Below are 26,915 nucleotides of genomic sequence, written 5' to 3'. Positions count from 1 at the left end.
ACGAGCCAAACTTCTTCCCACGGAGGGTGACAGCGCTGCCCAAGGCTTGGGGACACCCCAAACCACCTGGACACGCTCCTGTGCCACCTGCCCCAGGTGACCTCCCCCTGCAAGGGCTCTGCACAGGGCGATGCCAGCGCCGAGGGCTCGCTCCGGTGGCGCTCCAGCCGCACCCTGGGGACACCGCGCGGGTCCCGCGGTGCCACCGCCCGGCTTTGGTGACAGCAGCGGTCCCAGCGCGGGTCCCGCGGGGCTGGGGACAGCAGCACTGTCCCCGCGCGGTGCCGCGCTGTCCCCCGGGCTTTGTGGCACTGTCCCACGGGGTTGATGGCGGTGTCCCCGGGGCTGGCGGGCTGTCCCTAGGGCTGGCGGCACTGTCCCCAGGGCTGATGGCGCTGTCCCCCAGGGTTGGTGGCGGTGTCCCCAGGGCTGATGGCGCTGTCCCCCAGGGTTGGTGGCGGTGTTCCCCGGGGCTGGCGGCACTATCCCGGCACCGTGCCGCGCTGTCCCCGGGGTTGGTGGCACCGGCGGTGTCCCAGCCCAACGCTGTCCCCCGGGGTTGGCGTCACTGGCGTCACCCGGGTGTCCCCGGGTTAGTGTCCCTGCGCCGTCCCCGGGGTTGATGTCACTGTCCCCGCGGCTGGTCCCGCCACCGGCGCTGCCCGTGCCGTGCCGTGCATTGCCGTGCCGTGCATTGCCGTGCCGTGCCGTGCCGTGCCGTGCATTGCCGTGCCGTGCCGTGCCGTGCATTGCCGTGCATTGCCGTGCCGTGCCGTGCCGTGCATTGCCGTGCCGTGCCGTGCCGTGCCGTGCCGTGCATTGCCGTGCATTGCCGTGCATTGCCGTGCCGTGCATTGCCGTGCTTTGCCGTGCCGTGCCGTGCCGTGCCGTGCCGTGCCGTGCCGTGCATTGCCGTGCATTGCCGTGCCGTGCCGTGCCGTGCCGTGCCGTGCATTGCCGTGCCGTGCCGTGCCGTGCCGTGCCGTGCCGTGCCGTGCCGTGCCGTGCATTGCCGTGCCGTGCATTGCCGTGCCGTGCATTGCCGTGCCGTGCCGTGCATTGCCGTGCCGTGCCGTGCCGTGCCGTGCATTGCCGTGCCGTGCATTGCCGTGCCGTGCCGTGCCGTGCATTGCCGTGCCGTGCATTGCCGTGCCGTGCCGTGCCGTGCCGTGCCAGCGCCGTTGCCATGGCGAGGCCCCGCCCGCGGTGACGCGCGCGGTGACGCCGCTCGCTGGCGGAGGGGGCGGCGCGGCCCCGGGGGCGCCGCGCGGAGCCCGAGCCGGAGCCGCCGCCGCCGCCCCCCGAGCCCAGCATGGTGATGGCCGAGCCCCGGCGGCCCCCGGCGCTGCTGCCCCGCGGGCTCGGGCCCGTCCGCGTCGGCTTCTATGACATCGAGGGCACGCTGGGCAAGGGCAACTTCGCGGTGGTGAAGCTGGCGCGGCACCGCATCACCCGCAGCGAGGTGGGCACGGCGCGGGGGGCGCGGGGGGCGCGGGGCTCCCGGTGTCGCCGCTTTTGTCCCTTCCGGCACCTCCCGCGGGGACGGGAGGCTGTGCCGGGGAGCGGAGCTGCGGCAGCCCCGGCCGGGGTGGGGGGTGGGGGGATTGTCCTGCTCGCATCTCCCGGGAACGCCTCCGAGGCCGCGGGGGGATGCCCGAGGATGGCACCGGCAGGATGTCACCCCCAGGATGTCACCCCGAGGATGGTACCCCCGGGATGGCACCCCCAGGATGGTGGCATCGCTGCCAGGATGGCACCGGCAGGATGGCACCCCCAGGATGTCACCCTCAGGATGGCACCCCGAGGATGTCACCGGCAGGATGGCACCCCCAGGGTGGCACCCCCAGGATGGCACCCTCGGGATGGCACCCCGAGGATGTCACCCCCAGGATGGCACCCCGAGGATGTCACCTCCAGGATGGCACCCCCAGGGTGGCACCCCCAGGGTGGTGGCATCGCTGCCAGGATGTCACCCCCAGGATGGCACCCCCAGGATGCTCCGGCGCTGCTCCAGCAGCACTTTCAGCTCGCACGGAAGGCTCAGACCTGTGCTGTGCCTGCCGCCGTGCCCTGGATATTCCAGGCTTTCCTGACCCGGGCAATGCTCCGAGGAACTTGTGCGTGTGTGTGTGTGCTGAATTCTCAGCGCAGCATCCTGCAAGTTCACCAAACCCGACCATTTCCACCTCTTTGTTCCACCGCCCCCGTGGATCACCCGGGGCTCGCTGTTCACACCTGGGGCTGTACCGAGGAGAAAAAGGAACGCCAGTCTGCCTGGGTGGAAACGCAGCCGTGTTCACTTTAAAAAGAAAAAAAAAAGAAAAAAAAGGAGGTATCTGATGGGAGTGATGGCTCTGAAGGATCAGCTTCCTCTCCTGTGTTGTTTTAGGTAGTTTTAGTTGCTACACCTAGAGGTGAGCTGTTTGTAAGCCTCTCCTCTGGTCGTTCTGGCCGCTTTCATTGTTGACTGAAGAGGTTCCTGCGCTGCTCCGGAGCTGACAAAAGTGATTAAAACCCTTTAACCTGCTGCATTAAAATGTCCGGAGTGCGGGCCTGCAGACACCCACCGCCCCGGGCTTGTGTGCGAGCATCACCCCCGGCAGGATCGGGAAAATCCCTGGAACCCGGAGCTGAGGAGAGCAAACCGCGGTGCCAGCAGGGCTCTGGCCACGCTGTCCCTGACGGGCTTTGCATCCCAGGGATGGAAGGAAAGTTCTCCTCTTGCCTCGTTTCTCGAGTTTATTATAAACTCGAGTCTTTCTGAGCCCTGCCTTGCTCTTGCTGAAGGAGCCAGGCGGTGCCAGCGTTCCAAGTTTGGTGCCATGTGCCAGAATTGCAAATGCTCCACTTGAGGATGCTGGGCTGTCATTGCTCCTCAGTGCTCATTTTCTTTGGCAGCCTTTGTGATGGAGATGAAAACTTTAATCTTCGTTTTTATTGTCGTTTTAGAAAGCGTGTTTGTTTAGCGTTGTTCGAAATAACAGAGGTTACAGAAAACACAGAGTTTAAAAGCTCCCTGATTCCTGGATGAATCTTTCATCTGTGTCCTGAGGAACTGCTGAATTCTGATAGTCTTGAATTTTCTTTTTAACCATCTTTTCTGTCCAGCCTGCAGCTTTTTTATCTTCTGTGGCATTTTTTACAGCAAATTTGCCTGTGCTGGAGGGTTTTTTTCTGTCAAGGTCTTTGATTTTTTTGAGTCAGCTCTGACTTCTGCAGTGAGAGATGCAAGAGTGTTTTTCTGGAACTGAATTGCTGAGCTGGTTGCTGGAAGTATTTACACAATCTTTGAGGAAGGGGAACCCTGTTAAGATCACTTCTGGTGATGTCAGAGGAAATTAATTCCAGCCAATACTCTTCGGGTGAGCACTTCCAGTTTGGAGCAGCTCACCTGATTTTTGGGTCCCTGAGCACCCAGAGTGGAAATCCTGCTTGTTCTTGACTCCAGGCTGAAGGGTTTTTATATTTCTGGTTTGTTCTAAGCTGTTGCTTAAGTTCCAGTGGGAGAATATTCAGTTTTTAGGTCCTGTGCTGGTGCACCCTCAGGAGGATGCTGTGATGCTGCTGAGAGTTGCTCAAAAACCCCTATTTTAAAAGGACTCCCTGCCAAAGTTTCTCCTGAATCTCCTGATCTGAACCCTTTCCATTCAGAACCTGTTTGTTGTTGGGCTTTTCCAGCACTGGCATTTTGAAATTGTGTTTTATATAATTTTGACCTTTAAAATATTTGCCTTTTCTCTTTTTAAACACAACTCTGCCTAGCTAATAACCATCCAATTAAAAAAGATGGGCTCTTGCTACCTTGAATGCAGCACTTATGGGTCATGCACAATCCATAAATTTTATGGAAAGACCAGAGATGAGAAGAAAAAACTGTGGCCATCAGTTGTTAGCAGAGGTGAGAATGAAATGAAAATGAAATGAAAACCAACGTGAAGCAGGAGAACCACACAGGGAGTGTGCAGGCAGAATCAGAAAGCATCGCTTGAATTAATGCAACCCTCAAATTCTAACAACAAAACAGAAGTAAATTGGGAAAAATGAGGGGATTAATAAAGATTTGTAGGAATAGAGGTGCTGCCTGACCCTTTTTACTGCCAGTTCACCCAGGGGGGGCTGGACCCGACCTTTGCTTGGCTCCTTTGGTGCCATTTGAGTGGGGCCACGTGGCTTTTTCCTCTGCCACGCTCCTTTTTTCTCCTGCTGCCCAGAAATCCTGTGATCCCAGGGCAGCTCCTGCTAATGAGGCGTGGAAATGAGCCGAGATTTTCCTGGGGAGGAGCAGAGGAGAGAATAATTGGAATAACTGGAATAATTGGAAGCATCAAACTGGAGAAGGTGGGAGATTGGCTTCCAGTGAAACAGGAGGAAAAGGTTTGGAATAGGTGTAAGGAAAAGGTTTGGAATAGATGTGGGATCAGGAAAAGGTTTGGAATAGGTGAGAGATCAGGAAAAGGTTTGGAATAGGTGTGATAAAAGGTTTGGAATAGGTGTGAGATCAGGAAAAGGTTTGGAATAGGTGAGAGATCAGGAAAAGGTTTGGAGTAGGTGTGAGATCAGGAAAAGGTTTGGAATAGGTGTGGGATCAGGAAAAGGTTTGGAATAGGTGTGAGATCAAGAAAAGGTTTGGAATAGGTGTGATAAAAGGTTTGGAATAGGTGTGATAAAAGGTTTGGAATTGGTGTGAGACCAGGAAAAGGTTTGGAATAGGTGTGGGATCAGGAGAAGGTTTGGAATAGGTGAAGGTGCTGCTTGGAAAAAGCAGGGAATTTGGGAAGCCACCCCTAAACCCCTGAATTAACCCCCCTAAGGATTAATCCCCTGCAGAGGGGCTCTGCTCGCTGCTCCCCAGGTGAAAATAAAACCTGGATGTCCCTGTGGATCCCAGATGTGGCTGCTGTTCCAGGGAATTTGTGTTTTTCTCTGGAAGAAAAGATATAAAAAACAACCCTAATAAATAAATCATAAAAAAATAATATAAAAAATAGCCCCTGATTTATCTGTGGCACCGGTTCAGCTGTGCTCAGGTACTTCACAGTGAATAACTCCAGCAGAGACAGCAGCTCCCTGTGCTACACAACAAAATACTGAGTTTTTCCAGACTGCGGGAAGTGGGGTTTGTTAATTTTAATGCTTTATATCTTTCAAAAGAATGCACTGAGTGAACAAATCTGAATTTCTGTAACCTGCAGGGCCAAAGCTCTGTTTGAGTGTGAACTTGTAGCAGGAGGTTGTGTTGTGGTTTTGGGTTTTTTTGTTTGGGTGTTTGCTTTTTGCCTTTGTTTTTCCTTTCAAGAATTAAACGAATAAAACCAAACCAATGCAAACTGACAATTGGAGTAGCTGAGGAGCAGAAGAACTTTCATCTTTTCTTGACAAGCATTTCATCCTCCCTCCTTGGCAGTTGCAATTCCCAGATGTCAGGGCAGGATTGAGCAAACTCCACTTCCCTGGGCCTGCACTGAAAGAGGGAAGGAAATAAGAGCAGTTCCTCGTGTTTTTAAATGAGAAGAAACCATGAAAGCTGCAAAGATATCTCGGAATGGAACTCCTTAAAAACCTGGTGAGGGGAAACCAGGGGAGGCAGAGGATTCCCTTTTGGTTTTGCCTGTCAGATGAAGGAGGTGCTGACATTACCCACTAAAATTTGGATTTTTTTTGTTGTTTGTTTCGAGCTGTTGCCAGCAGTTGTTGGCAAGCTGCGTGTTCAGGAACAAAAAACACTTTTCAGATAGGAAACTGCTCCGTGGCTTGAAGGAGCTTCTCCACCTCGAAGAATTCCATCCCTTTTCCTGTCATCGAGACACAGCTGAGCTCGTGGACAAAAAGGAGCTGCTGAATTCCTGCTCCTCCTCACATCCTTGCGAAGGCTTTGCTGGATTTTCAGCATTTTTCAAGTGGTTCTTCTCTAAAATCTTCCCTGGTCCTGGCAGGATGAAGATGCAGAGTGAACTGAGGTATTTAATCTGCATTTGAGGTGGCAGCTGCTGCTGTGCTGCCTCTCCTATAGTACACACATTTTATGGACAGATTTAATACACACTTCAAGTTGTGCAAGGCTTGCAAAGAACAAGGTTCTTTTTTTTTTTCCATCAAGTAGGTTTTAATTTTCTGTGCTCAACAGCAACTTTTTAATAGCCCCAAAAACTCCACGTCACCAGACAACGCCTGGTTTGATGTCCTGTGGTGAGGTTAGCAAGCTAAAAAAATCTATTTCAACTGGAAATTCAAATTTCCAGCTCGTTCTCCATGAGTTTGTGGCTCGGGATATTCTTGATTAGTGGTGGAGCTGTGCTCAGAAATGTTTCAGGTCCCTGTGGTTACACAGCAGGAACGTGGTGGTGATGGTTGCCCATGGAACCGTGCAGTCATCAAAGATTATTTACATCATTTATTATAAGTTTTATACTCGAGATAAAGTGTAAGTTTAATACAAGGGACAGGAATAAAAGGAGGAGGTAACAAATAGGAGAAGAAGCAGGTGATCCACGTTGGATTTTCATTGTTTACAGCAATTTCTCCATCATTTAAAACACAAAAACCTTCAAAGAATGACCTGGAATTTTTATTTTCAGGTGTTGTCACCTTGAGCATCACAGTTCTCTCCATCTCTGTGTTTTGAAGCTTGTGGAATATTGTGGAATAACTCAGGGTTAATGCTGGGAATTCTGTAGGATGTGAACCTCTTCTGATTGTTTTTAATAACTGTATATTTCAGAATTACTATAAATCTGTATCAGGTTTTGATAAAGCTGTTTTGCTCAAAATTTTGGACGTTTAAAAAAATAGTCCCACACCTCTCTTTTGAAAAAAAAACCCAAAACCAAAACCAACTTTTTGTTTGTTTTGGATAACTCAGCTCTGCAAAAGCACATCCTGCACCTTCAAAACAAGCCCAGATTTGCACAGATTTTACAGTTTATTCACTCCCAACAGAATCTCATTTTCCTGGGGACTGGGGAAAGACAAGGGACTTTTCAAGAGGGAAAATCAGAGTCCATAAATAGTTAATTGTGAATTCAGGTGGGCCCACAATCAGTGTTAGAGCAGATAATGAGTTCACCTCCCGTGGATTTCTGTCTCCTGTGCTGCAGCTCTCCCTTGTTCAATATTTGTGAAATTCTGTTATAATCAGGAGCATTTGTGGGATTTACATTGTTTGCTCCTGCTTCAGCATTAATAAAGTGACATTCAAGGTGAATAAACCCCATTTCTATATTCTATATTCTGTATTCTATATTCTATATTCTATATTCTATATTCTATATCCTATATCCTATATCCTATATTCTATATATTCTATATTCTATATTCTATATTCTATATATTCTATATTCTATATTCTATATTCTATATATTCTATAGTCTATATTCTGTATATTCTATATTCTATATTCTATATTCTATATATTCTATATTCTATATTCTATATATTCTATATTCTATATTCTATATTCTATATTCTATATTCTATATATTCTATATTCTATATTCTATATTCTATATTCTATATATTCTATATTCTATATTCTATATATTCTATATTCTATATTCTATATTCTATATTCTATATATTCTATATTCTATATTCTATATTCTATATATTCTATATTCTATATTCTATATTCAGCATTTCTTGCCATGTGCAGGGTCTGTGTTTTCACTTCTTCTTGGTTTCAATTTTAAATGTCTAAATCCCCTTTTTTAGTCCCCTCAGCACCTGTAGTTATTTTCCTTTTGCATTTATTGGCTAAAAAACAAGGTCAGCAGGGCCAGGATGTGTTTTGTGAACTAATTCCAAGGTTTATCTGCTGAGTTTTTTATCTTGGAAGGGATGAACTGCAGATAGCCTTTAATAAGAGCAAATGAATTAATTAAAGATGTCACAGCTGCAACTGCATGGATCCTCTGTGCTTGGGTTATTTGTGTGGAGCCCACAGATTTTCTATTAAAATATCATTTTGTGGGACTCAGATTTGTCACCTTGACTCCAGAAATGGGCACCACGGAGCTTTTTGAGATGAGTTTGGTCACTGCAAATTGTTGATTTAAGAGCATTGGCCTCCCTCACCTGTTCTGAGCCTTCCATTCCGTGGAAAAAGTGCTTTTTTTATGGAAGATCTGCTTTTTCTCATGAAAAACTCGGTTTTTCTCGTGGAAAACCTGCTTTTTCTCATGGAAAAGCTGCTTTTTCTCATGGAAAATCTGTTTTTTCTCATGGAAAATCTGCTTTTTCTCATTGAAAACCTGCTTTTTCTCATGGAAAATCTGCTTTTTCTCATGGAAAACTGCTTTTTCTCATTGAAAACCTACTTTTTCTCATGGAAAACCCACTTTTCCTCCCATGCTGATGTGGCTGAGAGCCCTGCAGCCCCTCAGAGGGACCCCTGACCCTTTCAGTGCTGCCCTACTTTTATTTTTCAGTCTGGGATTTGTCTCCCAGCACTCCCCAGAAAGCCTCCAATTACCTGGGGCTGCCTTATTCCCTTTCTAATGAGGGTGAACTCACCAGGAGCACGCTGGGGGTGTTTTTAAACCTCATTTTTTTGCTGTTTTGCTCTGCAGGTGGCAATAAAAATCATCGACAAATCTCAGCTGGATGCTGTGAACCTGGAGAAGATCTACAGGGAGGTGCAGATAATGAAGATGCTCGACCACCCACACATCATAAAACTTTACCAGGTAGGCTCAGAGGGGCTTTCCCCCTTTTTTTCCCCTTTTTCCCCCCTTTTCCCCCCCTTTTTCCCCCCCTTTTCCCCCTTTTCCCCCGTTTTTCCCCCCTTTTTCCCCCCTTTTTTCCCCCTTCCCCCCCTTTTTCCCCCTTTTCCCCCCTTTTTCCCCCCTTTTCCCCCCTTTTTCCCCCTTTTCCCCCCTTTTTCCCCCTTTTCCCCCCTTTTTCCCCTTTTCCCCCCTTTTTCCCCCATTTTTCCCCCTTTTTTCCCCCCTTTTTTCCCCCCTTTTTCCCCCTTTTCCCCCCCTTTTTCCCCCTTTCCCCCCCCTTTTCCCCCCTTTTTCCCCCCTTTTCCCCCCTTTTCCCCCCTTTTTCCCCCATTTTTCCCCCTTTTTTCCCCCCTTTTTCCCCCCTTTTTCCCCCCTTTTCCCCCCTTTTTCCCCCCTTTTTCCCCCCTTTTTCCCCCTTTTTTCCCCCTTTTTTCCCCCTTTTTTCCCCCTTTCCCCCCTTTTTTCCCCCTTTTTTCCCCCTTTTTTCCCCCTTTCCCCCCCTTTTTCCCCCCTTTTTTCCCCCTTTTTTCCCCCTTTCCCCACCTTTTTCCCCACCTTTTTTCCCCCCTTTTTCCCCTTTTTCCCCCCTTTTCCCCCCTTTTTCCCCCTTTTTTCCCCCCCTTTTCCCCCTTTTTTCCCCCTTTTCCCCCCCTTTTCCCCCCTTTTTCCCCCCTTTTCCCCCCTTTTTTCCCCCTTTTTCCCCCTTTTTCCCCCCTTTTCCCCCCTTTTTTCCCCCTTTTTCCCCCTTTTTCCCCCTTTTTTCCCCCTTTTTCCCCCTTTTTTCCCCTTTTCCCCCCCTTCCCCCCCTTTTCCCCCCTTTTTCCCCCCTTTCCCCCCCCTTTTCCCCCCTTTTTTCCCCTTTTTCTCCTCTCTTAATCCTGCTAAATACAGATGAAGATCCCACTTAAGACCAGTTCAGCTTTAAATTAATTTTATGCAAAAGAAACCGGGCATTTGGGCTTTAAAAATGTCAATTTACCAGGTAGAGATGGAGCTTAAGGAGTTAAATTTGTAACTGCCTTGATAATATCTCCCCTTTCTGAATGAATGACACCACACAAAAGTGGCAGAGGAGAGGCTGAGAATATTTAAATAAAGTCTGAAGATCTGCAGGATCACTTGGAGGGAGGGTGATGCTTGTGCAGTGCTCACTCCTTCAGTGGCTGCTTAAAAATGCATTTGATAAATGAGTTTATTTTTTAAATAGCCTTCAAAATTCCTCCCCAGTTTGCTTTCATTTGTGAGCACTCCCTTGGGACTTTCAAGCCTGTAAATAAATAAAATTCAAAATCAAATTCACAGAGGTTGTGCCCATGGACAAGTTCAGCTCATGCTGAACTGTTTCTCTGAGGTTATTGAAATAAACCCAAAATATGTTGAAATTGTTATCCTGAAGTCTGTCATGACTTTTTGAAGTGGGGGATTTTTCACTCTCAGTGAAGCTTTTGATTATTTTGTTATTATTTTGTTATTATTTTGTTATTATTTTGTTATTATTTTGTTATTATTTTTTATTTGCACACATGGGAAGATTGTGACAACTCCATGTGCGAGGCAGAACTTTCACAGCTTTAGGAGAAAGCCATAAAAATCAGGATCCTTTGGGGTGTTTTTGGCTTTTTTTTGCTCTCACCAGCAAAAAAAAATTGTGTGTTTTGTGCATCCACAGGTGATGGAGACCAAGAGCATGCTGTACCTCGTGACGGAATTTGCCAAAAATGGGGAGATTTTCGGTAAGCAGGGGAATATTTCCATGTTCAGCTTTTTCCTGCACCCCTGGTCTGTGTGTAAATAAGGATCTGTTATTAGAGATTTAATATTTCAGTGTACCTGCAGAGTTAAAAACCTTTTAGATTTAAATTCCCTTTCCTCTGTTTCAGTTGGTTTTCCACTGCCTCTTGTCCTTTGACTGGGGGGAGCCTGGTGTTGTCTTGGGATTAAAATCCTGTTCCTTTGCCTGGGAATCTCAAATCACTTCTGGCTTCTATTTTATTGTAATAAAATGAAAAAAAACAAAAAACAAAAAACCAAAACCAAATAAACAAACAAAAAAAACCCCAAACCAAACAAAAAAAAAAACCACAAAAAACCCAGAGAGTGACGCCAGGCTGGGATAAGTGTTTCACAAAATTCACAAAAATTTGATTTTTCCTGGCAGAGTTGGCTTTGCAGGATGCTCAGGGTGGCTCTACAGTAAAATCCAGCTGTGGCTCTTTTCTCCAGAGTTATTCCAGCAGATCCTGGGTGTCCTCAGCCCATTCCAGCTGCCCTGGAGAGAGGCTGCAGTGCCAGGGGCTGGCACAAAATCCCTGTTTGCACTCTGGTTAATGCACAACCCCTGCTGCTCCAGGAGGGAGAGAGGAGCCATCCCAGAATAAATGACCTGTTCTGGGCAGCCTGAAGGGTTTGGAATCCTTAAATAAAAAGTCCTGACAGGCCAGAGCCATAAAATCAAACGACAGCTTGGCTTCATGAACTTGTTTGCTGCATTGCTAACAAATGATGGATTAACAGCTTAGGGAGCTCGGGGGTAATTTAATTTGTGCCTTTGATATCTGACTTCACCTTGATATCATATGATTTGTCAGTCACTCTGTGGCTGGGTGATATTTAGCTTGCAAATATTTTCATCTCCCCTCACTGCCAGGCTTTTGTTTGTTCTTGTGCTGTGCCAAGGGAAAGCGGCTCAGAGGGGGAGAGGTGGGCTGGGAGCTCCAGGGACCAGCCCTGAGCACGGGGAGAAGTTTAAATGAAGAGATTGCCAAAGTTACAGAGCCCCTAAATGGAATTTGAGTTCAAAATCAGCTAAAACACAGGTTAACAAAGCACCCTGAATGATATTTGAATTAAAAATCGCCTAAAACACAGGTTAACAAAGCCCCCTGAATGATATTTGAATTAAAAATCGCCTAAAACACAGGTTAACAAAGCCCCTAAATGATATTTAAATTAAAAATCACCTAAAACACAGGCTAACAAAGCACCCTGAATGATATTTGAATTAAAAATCACCTAAAACACAGGATAACAAAGCCCCTGAATGATATTTGAATTAAAAATCACCTAAAACACAGGCTAACAAAGCACCCTGAATTATATTTGAATTAAGAATCACCTAAAACACAGGTTAACAAAGCCCTTAAATGATATTTGAATTAAAAATCAGCTAAAACACAGGTTAACAAAGCCCCCTGAATGATATTTAAATTAAAAATCACCTAAAACACAGGTTAACAAAGCCCCCTGAATTATATTTTAATTAAGAATCACCTAAAACACAGGTTAACAAAGCCCCTAAATGATATTTGAATTAAAAATCACCTAAAACACAGGTTAACAAAGCCCCCTGAATTATATTTTAATTAAGAATCACCTAAAACAGGTTAACAAAGCCCCTAAATGATATTTGAATTAAAAATCACCTAAAACACAGGATAACAAAGCCCATAAATGAAATTTGAGTTCAAAATCACCTAAAACACAGGCTGATAAAGCCTTTAAATGGAATATCAATTGATTCTGTGATTATATTCAATGATATTTATCACTGAATTAAAAATCCCCTAAAACACAGGTTAACAAAGCCCTTAAATGAAATTTGAATTAAGAATCACCTAAAACACAGGATAACAAAGCCCATAAATGAAATTTGAGTTCAAAATCACCTAAAACACAGGCTGATAAAGCCTTTAAATGGAATATCAATTAATTCAATTATATTTATCGTTGAATTAAAAATCCCCTAAAACACAGGTTAACAAATCCCCTAAATGATACTTGAATTAAAAATCCCCTAAAACACAGACTGACAAAGCCCATAAATGATATTTGATTATAAATCACCTAAAACACAGGTTAATAAACCCCTAAATGATATTTAATTAAATGTCCCCTAAAACACAGGCTAACAAAGCCCCCTGAATGATATTTTAATTAAAAATTACCTAAAACACAGGTTAACAAAGCCCTTAAATGATATTTAATTAAATGTCCCCTAAAACACAGGCTAAGCCCCCTAAATGATATTTTAATTAAAAATTACCTAAAACGCAGGTTAACAAAGCCCATAAATGATATTTTAATTAAAAATCACCTAAAACACAGGCTGACAAAGCCTTTAAATGAAATATCAATTAATTCTGTGATTATATTCAATGATATTTATCACTGAATTAAATATTTCCTTGATTTCTCCTGCTTTTATTTCCCAGATTACCATGAGTTCTATTTTGAAAATATCATGCAAATACTGACCAGCTATAAAAGAAGGACCAGAGAAAATTTTCCTCTTTTTTCCTGTTTTTTCGGGAGAACAACAAGCTGGAAGCTGATTACTGGGAAGAAATCAAGTTTCAGTGTTGCCTGAGTGCATTTAAACCTGATTTCCTTGATTTCTCCTGCTTTTATTTCCCAGATTACCATAAGTTCTATTATGAAAATATCATGCAAATACTGACCAGCTATAAAAGAAGAACCAGAGAAAAAAAACATCCTTATTTTTTCATTTTTCCGGACGGTTGGCCGGGCCATTAAGAGGCTGGAAACCAATTCAATTCCCCTTGTAATAATTTTTTTTGGGGAAACCATTAAACACCAAATGTGTCCAGGCTGATTTGAGCCATCTTTGTGCTGATATTTTGATTTATTTGGGTGCAGATTACCTGGCCAGCCACGGGCGCCTGAGCGAGCCCGAGGCGCGGCGCAAGTTCTGGCAGATCCTGTCGGCGGTGGAATATTGCCACGGCAGGAAAATCGTGCACAGGGACCTCAAAGCTGAGAACCTCCTGCTGGACAGCAACATGAACATCAAAATTGCAGGTAAAACATGCTGCAACACTTTATTTTTAAGTATTTTTTAATATAACCCCCCTGCGGTGGTTGGCTTGTGCTGTCTGAGATTCCTTCGTGAATATTTTTCCATGGTGGGTGTCAAAGTGCATCCAGATTTCCAACATTAACTTCCAGAAAAAAACCAAAGAATTAAAGTTGTAGACATTTTTTGTGGGTGTCTTTAAAGCTGCCAGATGTTCAGGTTAAAACAGAGTTAATCGAATAACTTCTTTCAATGTTAAAAAAAAAATCAAAATGGAAGCTTATTGATTTTTTTTTCTTTTTTGCATGCATGATTTCACTTTAATTATAAATTTAGACACAGCAGATGTTGCTAGCAATAGAAAGCATTTTCATTACAATTCTGTGGATCCTTCCATGCTGACTTTAGCCCAGAGAGGCTGGAAATGGGTAAAATAGAGAATATTTGGATTTGAGGGGCTGTTTGTTGAACCTCAGTCTTCAGTAACAGGGGAGCAGGAAGGGAAGGGAAGCGCTGCAAGGTGGGGTGGAAGGAGAAGGAATTTCCCTTTTTGAGGCAGAGAAAGGTGAAATGTTAAAACATTTCTGCTCATTCCTGGATTATTTCACCTTTTCTTTTTTCTCCTGGCATTTCTGGAGTGGTGAGGGGGTTGTGGTGCCTTGTTCCCCCGGTGGGTTCATCAGCACTGCCATTTGTGGGGCGTTTTTCCTTTTCTCATTTCTGATTTCATACCTGAATTCACCCCAGGAGAATTATGGCTGAGAGAAATTCTTCACCAGGGCAGTTTATTCTGAGTAAATCCTAATACATCTGAGGGCTGCTGGTCACCCCCATGCTCTGAGGAGGTGAAAGAAGGAATTCCTGTGCTGTTTTTCATCTGTGCTTTCTCTCCTGCCACAGTTTTGTCCCCTGGTCCCTGTCCCCGTGTGCAGCTCGCGCTGTTCAGCCTGGCACAGCTCCCCAGAGCTCCTCAGGGGTCCCAGCTCCTGCATCCAGAGCTTTTCCTGCCCTGCCTGGGCTGCAAATCCCCTGGGAGGAGCTGACAATCCCTCCAGAGCATCCCAGGAGAGGCAGGAGCTGCTCTGCCCCCGGGAATTTCGGTGCTGGAGCTCTCCAGGAGCTCCAGTGAGAGCGCTGAAAATGGGAGTGAGGAGATTCCACCACTGCTGCCTCTGCCCTGCCTCAGCTCTCTGCTGCTGCTCCCCTTCTCCATGCACAAAGTTAATTACAGCTGGGCTGGATGCAAATGAGCCCCTTCTGGTTGTTGTGTGGATCTCGGGTTTTGTCAGGCTGTGTTTTTATCCCCGTGTCCAGCTCGGCTGCGAAAGGAGCTGGAGGAAAGTTCAGGCTGCTGGAAACTTTGTGCCGAGTCAGTTGTTGGATTTTTCACTGTAAAGGAGACAAATGACGAACTGCACGGGGTTTATCTGGGATTTTTGGAGTTATCTGTGCTGTGCAGATCCCTGGGAACAGCCTCTTCCAGTTGTTCATCTTCTTCAGGGCTCGTTTATCAGGAAGGACAGAGGGCAGCCAGGATCCCAGCTCTGATAACTGGGATTTGCCTCTGATTCCAGTTAATGTAGGAATTGAAAAAACCAGCACAAGAACTGATGAATTATTTTGATAAAGCTCTTCTTCACTTCCAGTGGGCCTTTTGGATCATCCTCCTCCTTCCAAAACTTTTGTTGAAGCTTTTTACTCTTCAAGAATACAGCAGGTTTTAGTCATGCTGAAACATGCACAAAGTCACCTCTGTATTTCAGCCACCAGGAGAATAAACTAACACTGAAAAATGTTCCCAAACCTGTGGGTTTTTAAGATTGCCACCTTTGGACTGGAATCCAGCAGTTTTGAGTTAATATTGCTCTAAAAGGATGGGGACAGGCAGAATTCAAATTCAAATTCTCTCACTAACTGGACAGCAAACAGGATGAGCAAAGAACTTGAGGTGAGAGCTTTGGCAGCTTTATTTTCTAGAAGATATGAGGTGGTTGGGAGCAAAGCCCTCAAATTTCAGTGCAAGTAGCAAAACTGAAGGTATTGATGAGTAAAAAGTCCATTGAGAAGGGGGGAGCTGAGGAGTTCCACGCTGGGTTTAAGGTGGAATTTGTGCTTAGCCCTAGCAAAGCAAACCTGCCTGGTTCTTCTTAAAGTTAAGCTTAAAGTTAGCTTAAAGTTAGAACATCTCCTTTGGGATTTGTGACCCAGAACTCATCTCATCTGCTTTTTGAGAGCATTTCAGCCCCCTGTCCCCTCCCTGAGCTCACCCTCTGCCCTGCAGCGAGAAATCCACACAGCGACCCCCAAACGCAGCTGGGGAGCAGCTCCTGTTCCTCCCCTCGCATGCCAGGCTGGAAATTCTCCTCCTGATGTTTGCAGCAGCCCAGGTAAGCAGGGACTGTTATTTTGAAGGAGGCTGGAGCTGCTGCTGGACAGGGAAATGTGCATTGACGTCAGGAGAGGCTGCTCAGCCCTCAGCCCCTGAAGTGGGTCAGGTTTGCTGCTGCCACGCTGGTACCTTGCCTTTATCAGCACCTCCCTTATCTGCCAGGCTCACATTTCTCCTCCAACAAAAGCTCCCTGTGGCTCTCTGCAAGCCAGGCAGATTGAGTTCTGCTCGTCGTTTTGGGAGAATGGATTAATTATAGCTCTGGAGCTCCTTCTCGGAGGGTTCTGGAGGGGCTAATGAGAGGCTCTGGATGCTCAGCAGAAGCTGCAGCAGCTCTGGCAGGGAGCTCCCATTTCTCAGGTTGCAAACGGAGCTGCAATCTCAGCCTGTTTCCATTTTCCGAGATTCCATCGCCGTGATGTGCGCTCAAAAAAAAAAATGATACCTTGGAAATTCAAGATTATTCTGAAGGGGGTAATGAGATTGAGAAACCAAACACCAGGGCTGTGGAGAGCCAGTGTTTGCAGATTGCACAAACACAGAGTTTATTCAGCTGAACACAATGCTGCAAATGATGGCCTTTTTTTGGGGTTTTTGTCTGTTTTTTTTTTTAACGTGCAGATTCAGGGAAATGTTAAGAAGATCATTCCATTATATAATCTCACTCCTCTGGTAATGAGCCCAATTTGAGTAGTTTTAGAATTCTGTGGCTGGCATATGTTGGTTTTGTCTTTTAGAGGGCTGGCTTCCCTCAAACATCAGTGATGTTTCCTCTGGAACGAGGCAGTTTTGGGTTAAAAATGACCATTTTGCATCCAGAGTGGCTGTGGCAGATCAGCAGTGGCAAAAGAGGAGCAAGGTAGAAGGGGGAGAATGAGACACTCACGATTATTTTGTGCTTAACTGAATCCTGGCCACTCCAAAAAGTGGGACAACTCAACTGACAGTGCAGTAATTAAAAATTGAGGAAGCCCCATGGACCAAGCATCCAGGATCCTGACTAAATCCTGATTTTTTTTTATTCTTTGAAAGGGTTTTCATGGATGCTATCCATGCTGGAGTGCTTGCAAATAGTTTCCCAGCCATTTGTGTGGGAAGAAGAATGGAAACAAAAAGGGGTGACCACAAGGAGTTGTGTACCCTAACAAATAACGCTGATCTCCCCCACCCAGGGAATTATTTTGTCCAACAACAGAACAGAATTGGATTTTTTAAAGCTAAGAGCCAGTTGCTGACATACAGAGCACTGGTTTTAATTCCTGTATTCCATGAGAAAGCCCAGTGCCAGTCAGAAAGGGGTCTGGCAGTGCTTTGTGTTCTCATGAAATGCAGAACTGAGGGATCCTGGAGTTTCACTGGGCAGAAAAAGGGGAAGAAAATGCAGATTTGGGAGTGCAGGGCTGAGGCAGGAGGGGGGAATCCTTTTCCAGGTGTATCAGACAGTGCTCCAGGCACAGGGGCTGGGGAGGAATTCTGTGCCTGAGCCTCCTTGGCTGCTCCTTCTGCTGCCAATTCCCGGCCCTCTCATTCATGAATTTGCCTAATAAAGCTCAATCGTCTGTGCTGTCACAAGACCATCCCAGGCAGCCAAGAGCTGCTCTTCCACCCAGTTCAGCCCTGCAAGTTCTGCACTTCCCTCGCTCAGAGGCCACGATGTCCTTGCTCCTGAGGTCCTTTGGGTGACCAGAAATAAAACCAGTATGTGTTACAAAATTAATCATCTCAGGATAATAATGACATAAACCTGAGGCTTCTCTTACATTGGCTGTGTTCTTTTTGTTGCTCAGATTTCTTCATGTTTCTTTTTGGTGATTTCTTCCAAGAGGTAACTTTAAATCTCTGTCTGGACAAAGAATTCTGCTCCTTTCAGGATTTGAAATCCTTGTGCTCCCAAGCAGGTCACGCTTTCTTCAGCTGTGCTTACAAATAAATGTTCTTGTACTTGTGACTCTGATACGAAGATTTATGAGGGTGGCACCCGAGTGAGAGCTGCAGTTCAGAGATAAAACCCTGATGTTTATCTGCAGCACTACGAGGATGTTGAAAACCTGACAAACCCGAGATAAGTGAGGGGAGAAATCAGATTTAACAACACCTACACGGAGTGGCAGAACGCTGCTGTGGAGAGGAGGAAGGGCTCCGTGTCTCCCCAAGCATTGTCACAGTTGCCAAGCCAATTCTGCGTGAAGAAAAATCTTCTCAGGGAGAATAATAATGATAAAAAACAATTCATAACAGCAGTCTGGCTGTGATAGGGGAAAAGGGGAGAAGGTGATGCAGTGGTGGGGTTGCACAGAGGGATTTTTTGGGGTGCTTTCTGTTGTCCCCCTGTGTTGTTCCAGCTGAAGGCGTTCCAGACCTGCAGGGGGATGGCAGAGGAGGGGCAGCAGGGATGTTCCATCCTCTTCTGCCCCGTGGTTCCTGCAGGGCTTTGGAATCTGAGCCGGCCTTGGCCGCTGGTGACGTCCCCGGGCCGCGGTGGCGTCACCGGCCCTGCCAGGCCGGGCTCTGCTGGGCCTGACCTTGAGAGCAGCCCTGGCACCCAGCCTGGCTGGGAACAGCCACCAAGGCTCCCTGGCACCGTGCCCAGCTCCCAAAACTCACCCTGAGGGGATGGGATGTGCTGACCCCCATCCCACGCAGGGCTCGGGGAGAAGCTCCCAAAAGTCACCCTGAGGGGATGGGGTGTGCTGACCCCCATCCCACGCAGGGCTCGGGGAGATTCGGGGCTCCCAGGGATTTTGGGGAGTGTGAGATGTTCAATCTCGGCTCCAACACCCTCTGCACTCCTGCTGTTCCCAAAATCGCTTCTTTTTGAGTGATCCTGCGGGTGGAATTCCACTGAGGGGCTGCTGGAGCTCCTGCTAGGAAAGCAGCCCCTGCTCCTTTCCCCAGAGCTCAGTGTCACCTCCTAAACCAACTCCAGGGGAACTTTTTCCCAGGTTTTTGTTAAATTTCTCTCTGTTTCTGTGATTCTGAGGCTTCTCTCATGGTTCTCTGGCTCCTCTGAGCAGCACAGGCGACACAATCGGGGTGAATGGGGCTGTTCAGCAGAGCCTGTGAAAACCACGGCGTTTATCAGCTCTGCTATCTGCTGGTCAGCATTCCCTGAGCCCTGTTTGTCACCCCTGTCACAGCATCCCTGGGAGTGTTCAGAGCTGGATCTGCAGTCTGGGTCTTGTTTGTTACCTCACAGCATCCCTGGGACAACTCAGAGCTGGTTCTGCAGTCTGGATCTTGTTTGTCACCCCTGTCACAGCATCCCTGGGACAATTCAGGGCAGTCTGAGCCCTGTTTGTCACCTCACAGCATCCCCGGGAGCATTCAGGGCTGGATTTACAGTCTGGGTCTTGTTTGTCACCTCACAGCATCCCTGGGACAATTCAGAGCTGCATCAATGGTCTGGGTCTTGTTTGTCACCCCTGTCACAGCACCCCTGGGACAGCTCAGGGCTGGTTCTGCAGTCTGAGCCCTGTTTGTCACCTCACAGCATCCCTGGGACAGCTCAGAGCTGGTTCTGCAGCCTGAGCCCCATTTGTCACCCCTGTCACAGCATCCTTGGGACAATTCAGAGCTGGATCTACAGCCTGAGCCCTGTTTGTCACCTCACAGAATTCCCTGGGACAATTCAGAGCTACATGAACGGTTTGGGTCTTGTTTGTCACCCCTGTCAGAGCATCCCTGGGACAGCTCAGAGCTGGATCTACAGTCTGGGTTTTGTTTGTCACCTCACAGCATCCCTGCATCAACAGCCTGAGCCCTTTTTGTCACCTCTGTGCCATCAGGAGCTGCCCAGCTCGAGGGGAGAAGCAGCAGCCTCTGTCTCTGAGCTTGTTGCTTTTCCCTCTCACCCCTGAATTATAAAAATTCTGATTAATATCACACCCTGGCTGGTCCCGTACTGAGCCATAAAAAGCAACATTTTAAAGAATGGTTTTGTTTTTGGTAATTCCAAGGGCTGCAGACAGTCCCAGGAGCAGGGAAGTCCCCGTGGTTTCCCGTGCCTGTTGCTCTTGGCACAGCTCCTTCCCTCCCAGCTCCAAAGCTTGTCAGAATTTTGTGTATTCAAGGCTAGAAAGCACCTAAGGAAAACCCAGGAAATCTCAGATTATCTCCTGGCAAGTCAAAAATCTCATTTATCTGCCGTGACTGCCGGGTTGTTGAATTTTAATGATGGCTGTTTGCAAGTTTACTCAGAATTCCTTCAGGTTGGGAAGGTTTTGGGAAGTGTTTTAATAATTCCACCAGATGAAAACAGCAACAGAGGACATCCAGCCCCCCAGTATTTTCAGTGGGAGTCCCCACAAAAGGGTTTGGGATGGAATCACAGTGGGGCATGCATGGAATTATTCTTTGTGGTGCAGGGGAAGCTTAGAGTGACTTTTCCCTTCATTTTTTCCCCCAGATTTTGGCTTTGGGAATTTCTACAAGAGCGGGGAGCCTCTGACAACGTGGTGTGGGAGCCCCCCCTATGCAGCCCCAGAAGTCTTTGAAGGCCAGCAGTACGAGGGACCCCAGCTGGACATTTGGGTACCAGTATCCTTTATTTTTCCTTTATTTTCCTTTATTTTTCCTTTATTTTCCTTTATTTTTCCTTTATTTTCCTTTATTTTTCCTTTATTTTCCTTTATTTTCCTTTATTTTTCCTTTATTTTCCTTTATTTTTCCTTTATTTTCCTTTATTTTTCCTTTATTTTTCCTTTATTTTTCCTTTATTTTTCCTTTATTTTTCCTTTGTTTTCCCTTTATTTTCCTTTATTTTCCTTTATTTGTCCTTTATTTCTCCTTTATTTTTCCTTTATTTTTCCTTTATTTTCCTTTATTTTTCCTTTATTTCCCTTTATTTTTCCTTTATTTTTCCTTTATTTTCCTTTATTTTTCCTTTATTTGTCCTTTATTTTTCCTTTATTTCTCCTTTATTTCTCCTTTATTTCTCCTTTATTTTTCCTGCATTCCAGTCATCTTTGGGGAGGCTGGAATGAAGATTTCATTGTTCTTAAGCTGCAGATCTGGAATATTTGATTTTTTTCCTTTTTTCTTTTAATTATGGGCAGAGCTCTTGCCCATAATTTTCCCTTTTCTCACATTAAATAATCCCCTAAACTGACTGTTCATAAAAACTCCTCCCCACAGGCTTTAAATGTAAAATATTACAGTTTTTCACTTGGAGTGGCTGCTGTCTGAGGGTTGTTTTGTTTGGGCAACGCTGAGATTAATAAAAATATCCCAAATATTCTCAGCTGAAGTTTGGATTCACAGGTTCACTCAGTGTGCACCTCCCTCCCTTTCATCTAAATTCCATTTTTCTGCAGAGGAGAATTCTTTCTGTGGCAGGGCTTGGCCTGCACCCTCACAGACCCTGCTGGGAGCTCGGAGCTGAGCTGAAAATTCTCTTTTTTTCCCCCACAGAGCATGGGGGTGGTGCTGTACGTGCTGGTGTGTGGAGCTCTGCCCTTCGACGGACCCACCCTGCCCATCCTGCGGCAGAGAGTGCTGGAGGGGAGGTTCAGAATCCCTTATTTCATGTCAGAAGGTAAAAATGGCCTGGTTTGATTCATTTGGTGAGGTTTGAATAAATTCTGGGATAATCAAGAGGTGGGCAGGGGGAATGGCAGTGAAGAATTCGGGCTTTTTTCCGTTTCCATGTGATTTTTAATCCTGTTTTGAGAGATTTTGAGCAGCTCTGGGCAGGTGGATCACTGTAATTCTTATTTTTTTCCCTTCAAAACCAGAGTGTGAGCACCTGATCAGGAGGATGCTGGTGCTGGACCCGTCCAAACGTTTGAGCATTGCCCAGATCAAGGAGCACAAGTGGATGCTGGTGGAGGTCCCTGCCCAGAGGCCCATCCTGTACCCGGCAGGGGAGGAGAACGAGCCCTCCCTGGGCCAGTACAACGAGCAGGTCCTGAGGCTGATGCACAGCCTGGGCATAGACCAGCAGAAAACCGTGGAGGTAAAGCATCCCAGATGGGGGAAAACATGCTGAAATTGGGGTAAAACATGCTGAAATTGGGGAAAAACACGCTGAAATTGGGGTAAAACATGCTGAAATTGGGTAAAACATGCTGAAATTGGGGTAAAACATGCTGAAATTGGGTAAAACATACTGAAATTGGGGTAAAACAGTGAAATGGGGGTAAAACACACTGAAATTGGGGTAAAACATACTGAAATGGGGGTAAAACATGCTGAAATTGGGGTAAAATATACTGAAATCGGGTAAAATATACTGAAATGGGGGTAAAACATGCTGAAATGGGGGTAAAACATACTCAGATTGGGGTAAAACATGCTGAAATTGGGGTAAAACACGCTGAAATTGGGGTAAAACACACTGAAATTGGGTAAAATATACTGAAATGGGGGTAAAACATACTCAGATTGGGGTAAAACATGCTGAAATTGGGGTAAAACACATTGAAATGGGGTAAAACACACTGAAATCGGGGTAAAACATGCTGAAATGGGGGTAAAACACACTCAGATGGGGGTAAAACACACCCAGGTGGAGGTAAAACACCTCAAATGAGGGTAAAACACTGAAATTGGGGTAAAACACACTGAAATGGAAGTAAAACACCTCTAATGGGTGTAAAACACTGTGAAATGGAGGTAAAGCACTCAGATGGGGGTAAAACACACTCCTGAGTGGGGTTGATAAATCATAAACTTGGCAGCCAGAGAGAGACGAGAGGGAATTTGAACATTTTGAGCTTTTAAGAGGATGGCAAATGAAAATCAACGTAAATTTTGGAGCTTTTAAGAGGGTGGTGAAAGAGAATCAAGGAGGAGCACGAAAGCAGAGAGCAGCTGCCGTGTCTGCCCCGTCCCGGACACAAACGCCAGGATTCCCTGTGGAGTTAACGAGATCATTTCCTCCAGGATGGGAATCTCTGAGTGTCCCATCCCTCTGGGAGCTCACCACCACCTTGGGTTGATATTTTTCTGTCCCTGAGCCCTCCTCAGCCCAGAGCAGCGTTTGCCTTCCCCGCTACCTCCCGAACCCGCCCCAAATCTCCCGAACCCGCCCCAAATCCCCCGTTTTTCTGGAAAAACACAAAAAAACCAACGCCCATCCTGCTGCTCCCACACCTCTCGTTGCAGTCCCTGCAGAACAAGAGCTACAACCACTTTGCTGCCATTTATTACCTGCTGGTGGAGAGGCTGAAGTCGCACCGGAGCAGCTTCCCCGTGGAGCAGCGCGTGGACGCGCGGCAGCGCCGGCCCAGCACCATCGCCGAGCAGACCGTGGCCAAGGTCAGCCCCTGCTGCAGCCCTGCTCGGCCTCATTCCCTTCCAGATCCTTCCCTGACACCTGCAGGTCCTCCCTGCTGGGCGGGGTGGTTCCATCCTGGAGCCTGAAATGCAGGGAGTGGGGTTGGTGTAGTGAGGATCTCGTTTTTAACCTCAGTTCCCAGCGCGTCTCTCATTGTGCTGGTGCTCCTAACTGGGAGAATTTGGGGTTGGATTTAGTGGTGATCTCCATTTTTAACCTGAATTCCCAGCTCATCTCCCATTGAACATCCTTTGCTTGTGCTCCTAACTGGGAGAATTTGGGTTTGGATTTATAGGGGATCTCCATTTTTAACCTCAACTCCCAGCTCATCTCCAGTTGAAGAGGAGATCCTGTGCTTGTGCTCCTAACTGGGAGAATTTGGGGTTGGATTTAGCAAGGATCTCATTTTTAACTTCAATTCCCAGCTCATCTCCCGTTGATGGAGAGATCCTGTGCTTGTGCTCTTAACTGGGAGAATCTGGGGTTGGATTTAGTAGGAATTTCTATTTTTAACCTCAATTCCCAGCTCATCTCCCCCTAAAAGTCCTGTGCTTGTGATCCTAACTGGGAGAATTTGGGGTTGGATTTAGTGGGAATTTCTATTTTTAACCTGAATTCCCAGCTCATCTCCCATTGAACATCCTTTGCTTGTGCTCCTAACTGGAAGAATTTGGCGTTGGATTTAGTGGTGATCTCCATTTTTAATTTCAATTCCCACCTCATCTCCCACTGAAGGGGAAGTCCTTGTGCTCTTAACTGGGAGAATTTGGGGTTGGATTTAGCAAAGATCTCATTTTTAATTTCAATTCCCAGCTCATCTCCCATTGAAGGGGAAGTCCTGTGCTTGTGCTCCTAACTCGGAGAATTTGGGGTTGGATTTAGTGGGAATTTCCATTTTTACCTCAATTCCCAGCTCATCTCCCATTGAAAGTCCTGTGTGTGTGCTCCTAACTGGAGGACTCTCGTTTTTTGAGTTTCAAGCATTTTGTTGGTGAAAAAGTTAAAGAAGGAGCAGTTCTGGAGCCTGTGCAGCACTGGGAGTGCTTTAACGGGATCCAAACTGGAAGATTTTCATTTTTGAGAGTTTCAAGCTTTTTGATGGTGAAAGATTTAAAGAAGGAGCAGTTCTGGAGCCTGTGCAGCACTGGGAGTGTCTTTAATGGATCACCCAAGGAGCTGCTGAGTTTATGGAGGCTAAAATCCTCCAGCCTCTGCTTTGTAAACCAGGCACTCTGAAGGGACCTGAGGAAAATAAAATGACTTTATCCCCTGCTGAAACGGCAAAGAATAGGAAAGAGGTGCCCCCAAAAACCCCAGTTCTGATCAATTTACCAGGTCAAGATGCCAATTCATGGCAGGATCTGGAGCAGCTGATAAAATGTCATTATTTTGAGCCACTTGATGGCTGAAGTCAGAGCTTTGTTCCTAAATGATGTCATTTATTTTAAGATTTAACCCCCCAGTCCCCTGTCCAGTTTCTGCAGAACCTCTTTGTACACAGGGATGATTCACTGATCTGAGTCCTCAGGTTTGGTTTATCAAGCCCTGGGTGCTCTTCCCACCCCTTCCACAGCATGGCTGGACACTTAAAATCCTCTAATTAATTACCCTGATGGATCCAGCACAGGCTCTGAGGCTGCTCAGCTTTTCCCCACCCATTTTCTCCACAAGGAAAGGTCAGGAGCAGTTTATCCTGAGATCTTTTTTTATTATTTTTTATACATTTTCTCTCCTTTCATTAAGACACCCAACCATGGTGCAGCTTTTTGATTTCTATGAATGCATCACAGGAAGCACGAGAGGCTTGGCCTGAGATGACTCAGATTCCCCCTGGTTTTGAGTAAATATTCCCTCCAATTCCAGCCCCCTGTGTGCTGCTCTCTGCCCAAATTCCACCTCCACTTCCAAGAGAAATCACAACCAGGCTGCTCCTTTCTTTTTTTTTTTTTCCTTCCTTGGGGCAGCAAGATGCTCTTTGTCACAGAATTACAGAGAAAATTACCGATTTTAAGATATATTAAAAGCAGGTGGAGGCAGGTGAACAAGGAGGAATAAAACACCTCTGGGAGGGGGTTCCTGTACTGAATTCCTGCATTTTAGAGCCACATTCCCACTTTTTTCTTCACTTACAACCTGCCAGTTGTCCCAGGGATAATTTATTTTCACACGTGGTGGCACCACAGCTCCTGGCTGAGGTTGACTCTTTCCTTTTGGACAGTGGTGTGGACACTGCACTCCAGGAAATAAAAATTCAAAACCAGGGGAAAATATCCCTGTTTTCCTGAGTTTTAGGAGATTTCCTAAAAAAAGTCATTGAAACCATTCCTGAGCCTCTTGGTAGCAGTCAGGGGGTTTGTACTGAATATCAAAAGGAATTTTCAAGCACCACAAAGCCCCAAACTGTGCCTGTGCTGCTGGGAATAATTCAGCTTCAGCAAGTCCTGACATTTGGGCTTGGCCTGGCTGGTTTGGGGGTGGAAATGTTGATTTTTTCCCAAGTTTAAAGGCTAAGAATGCTCTTCATCCCCAACCAAGACATAAATCTTGCACTTCTGGGCTGCACATTGTTGGATGTGGGACTTTGCATTGCTCCCTACCTAAATCCCTGCCAGTTGTGAGCTGTTGAATTCTGATTTTTAGGCACAAGCCGTGGTCCCCTCGGTGAACCTGCACTCCCAAAATCCAAGGCTGCTGCAGTCCCCAGGGCTCCCCTCGGCCTCAGGAGCAGAAAGTTTCTCCTTCCCTCCCTCCAGGTGCCAGGGAGAGGCAGCTTTTATGGAGGAGGAGAGGGTTGAGACACCAAAGGTACAGCTTGAAATCACCCCATTGTCTGTTTGGTTGGTTTATTTGGGTTTTTTGTTTGGTTGGGTTTTTTGGTTTGGTTGGTTTTGGGTTTTTTGGGTTTTTGGGGGTTTTTTTTGTTTGTTTTTTTGGGGTTTTTTTTTGGTTTTGGGGGTGTTTTTTTGGCTTTTTTGTTTGGTTTTGGTTTTTTTGTGGGGGGGGTTTGTGGTTTGTTTTGTTGGGGTTTTGGTGGTTTTTTTTGGTTTTTTGTTTTTTTGTTTTTTGTTGGTTTTTTTGTTTGTTTGTTTTTTGTTTTGTTTTGTGGGGTTTTTTTTTTTTTTTTTTTTTTGGGTGTTTTTTTTGTTTTGTTTTGTTTTTTGGGTTTTTTTGTTTGTTTTTTGTTTTTTTCTCAGAAATCATTCCAGCTAAAAAATATTGTTTTAAAAGCACAGCAGTGCTTCCTGCCATTTAAGTGTTTAAGCACCAAGACTTGTAGGTGTTCCACATTCTCTTTCCCTGTGACTCTCCACACTTGTGTATTTTCTTTTCATCATTCCTCTGCCTCCTGTTCTTTGCTTACGTTCCATTCTCACCACACTGCTTTTGGAAAGGGGGGAAAAAACCCAAAAAAGTTAGTTTCTGTCCCTTGTTCTTCTAAAATATATTTTCAAGAGCTCTGAAGGCTCCTCCTTCTCACACACAGGGGTGGTGGATGCAGCTGAAGTGTCCAAAAGCAGCTCCAGCCTGATCTGGAGGCAGCAATTAGAGGGGGAAATAGCTTAAAATAATTACATTGATGAACTATGAGACTCCCATAAAACTCCTGTTGTTTCCTCTCACGTTGCACCACGTTATAACTTGAATTTCAGCGTATTTTTCCTGCCTGGTGCCAGCTGGGGTTGGATTTGCTGCCTGCCACTTTGAAGGGTTTATTG

General features: G+C 46.2%; 1 protein-coding gene across 3 annotated transcripts in view; it reads left to right on the top strand.

Annotated features, from left to right (window-relative positions):
* Positions 1–1,210: 1,210 nt before the first annotated feature.
* SIK2 (salt inducible kinase 2) overlaps positions 1,211–26,915 on the top strand; it is a 36,687-nt gene continuing 10,982 nt past the window's right edge. For 2 of the 3 annotated variants that reach the window (XM_063417725.1, XM_063417724.1), the window contains exons 1-9: positions 1,212–1,462; positions 8,566–8,682; positions 10,391–10,454; positions 13,378–13,539; positions 20,329–20,453; positions 21,333–21,456; positions 21,656–21,876; positions 23,028–23,180; positions 25,840–26,004. In XM_063417725.1, the coding sequence (XP_063273795.1) occupies positions 1,313–1,462; positions 8,566–8,682; positions 10,391–10,454; positions 13,378–13,539; positions 20,329–20,453; positions 21,333–21,456; positions 21,656–21,876; positions 23,028–23,180; positions 25,840–26,004 (1,281 nt within the window). In that variant the 5' untranslated portion in view covers positions 1,212–1,312. Of the gene's footprint in view, positions 1,463–8,565; positions 8,683–10,390; positions 10,455–13,377; positions 13,540–20,328; positions 20,454–21,332; positions 21,457–21,655; positions 21,877–23,027; positions 23,181–25,839; positions 26,005–26,915 lie in introns of all 3 variants that reach the window. The other variant, XM_063417722.1, reaches the window with a different exon arrangement.

The sequence above is a fragment of the Prinia subflava genome, chromosome 22 (assembly GCF_021018805.1).
Source record: "Prinia subflava isolate CZ2003 ecotype Zambia chromosome 22, Cam_Psub_1.2, whole genome shotgun sequence".
Taxonomy (NCBI): Eukaryota; Metazoa; Chordata; class Aves; order Passeriformes; family Cisticolidae; genus Prinia; species Prinia subflava.
Note: the sequence above shows the minus strand (reverse complement) of the source record. Positions and strands in the feature narration are given on the sequence as shown.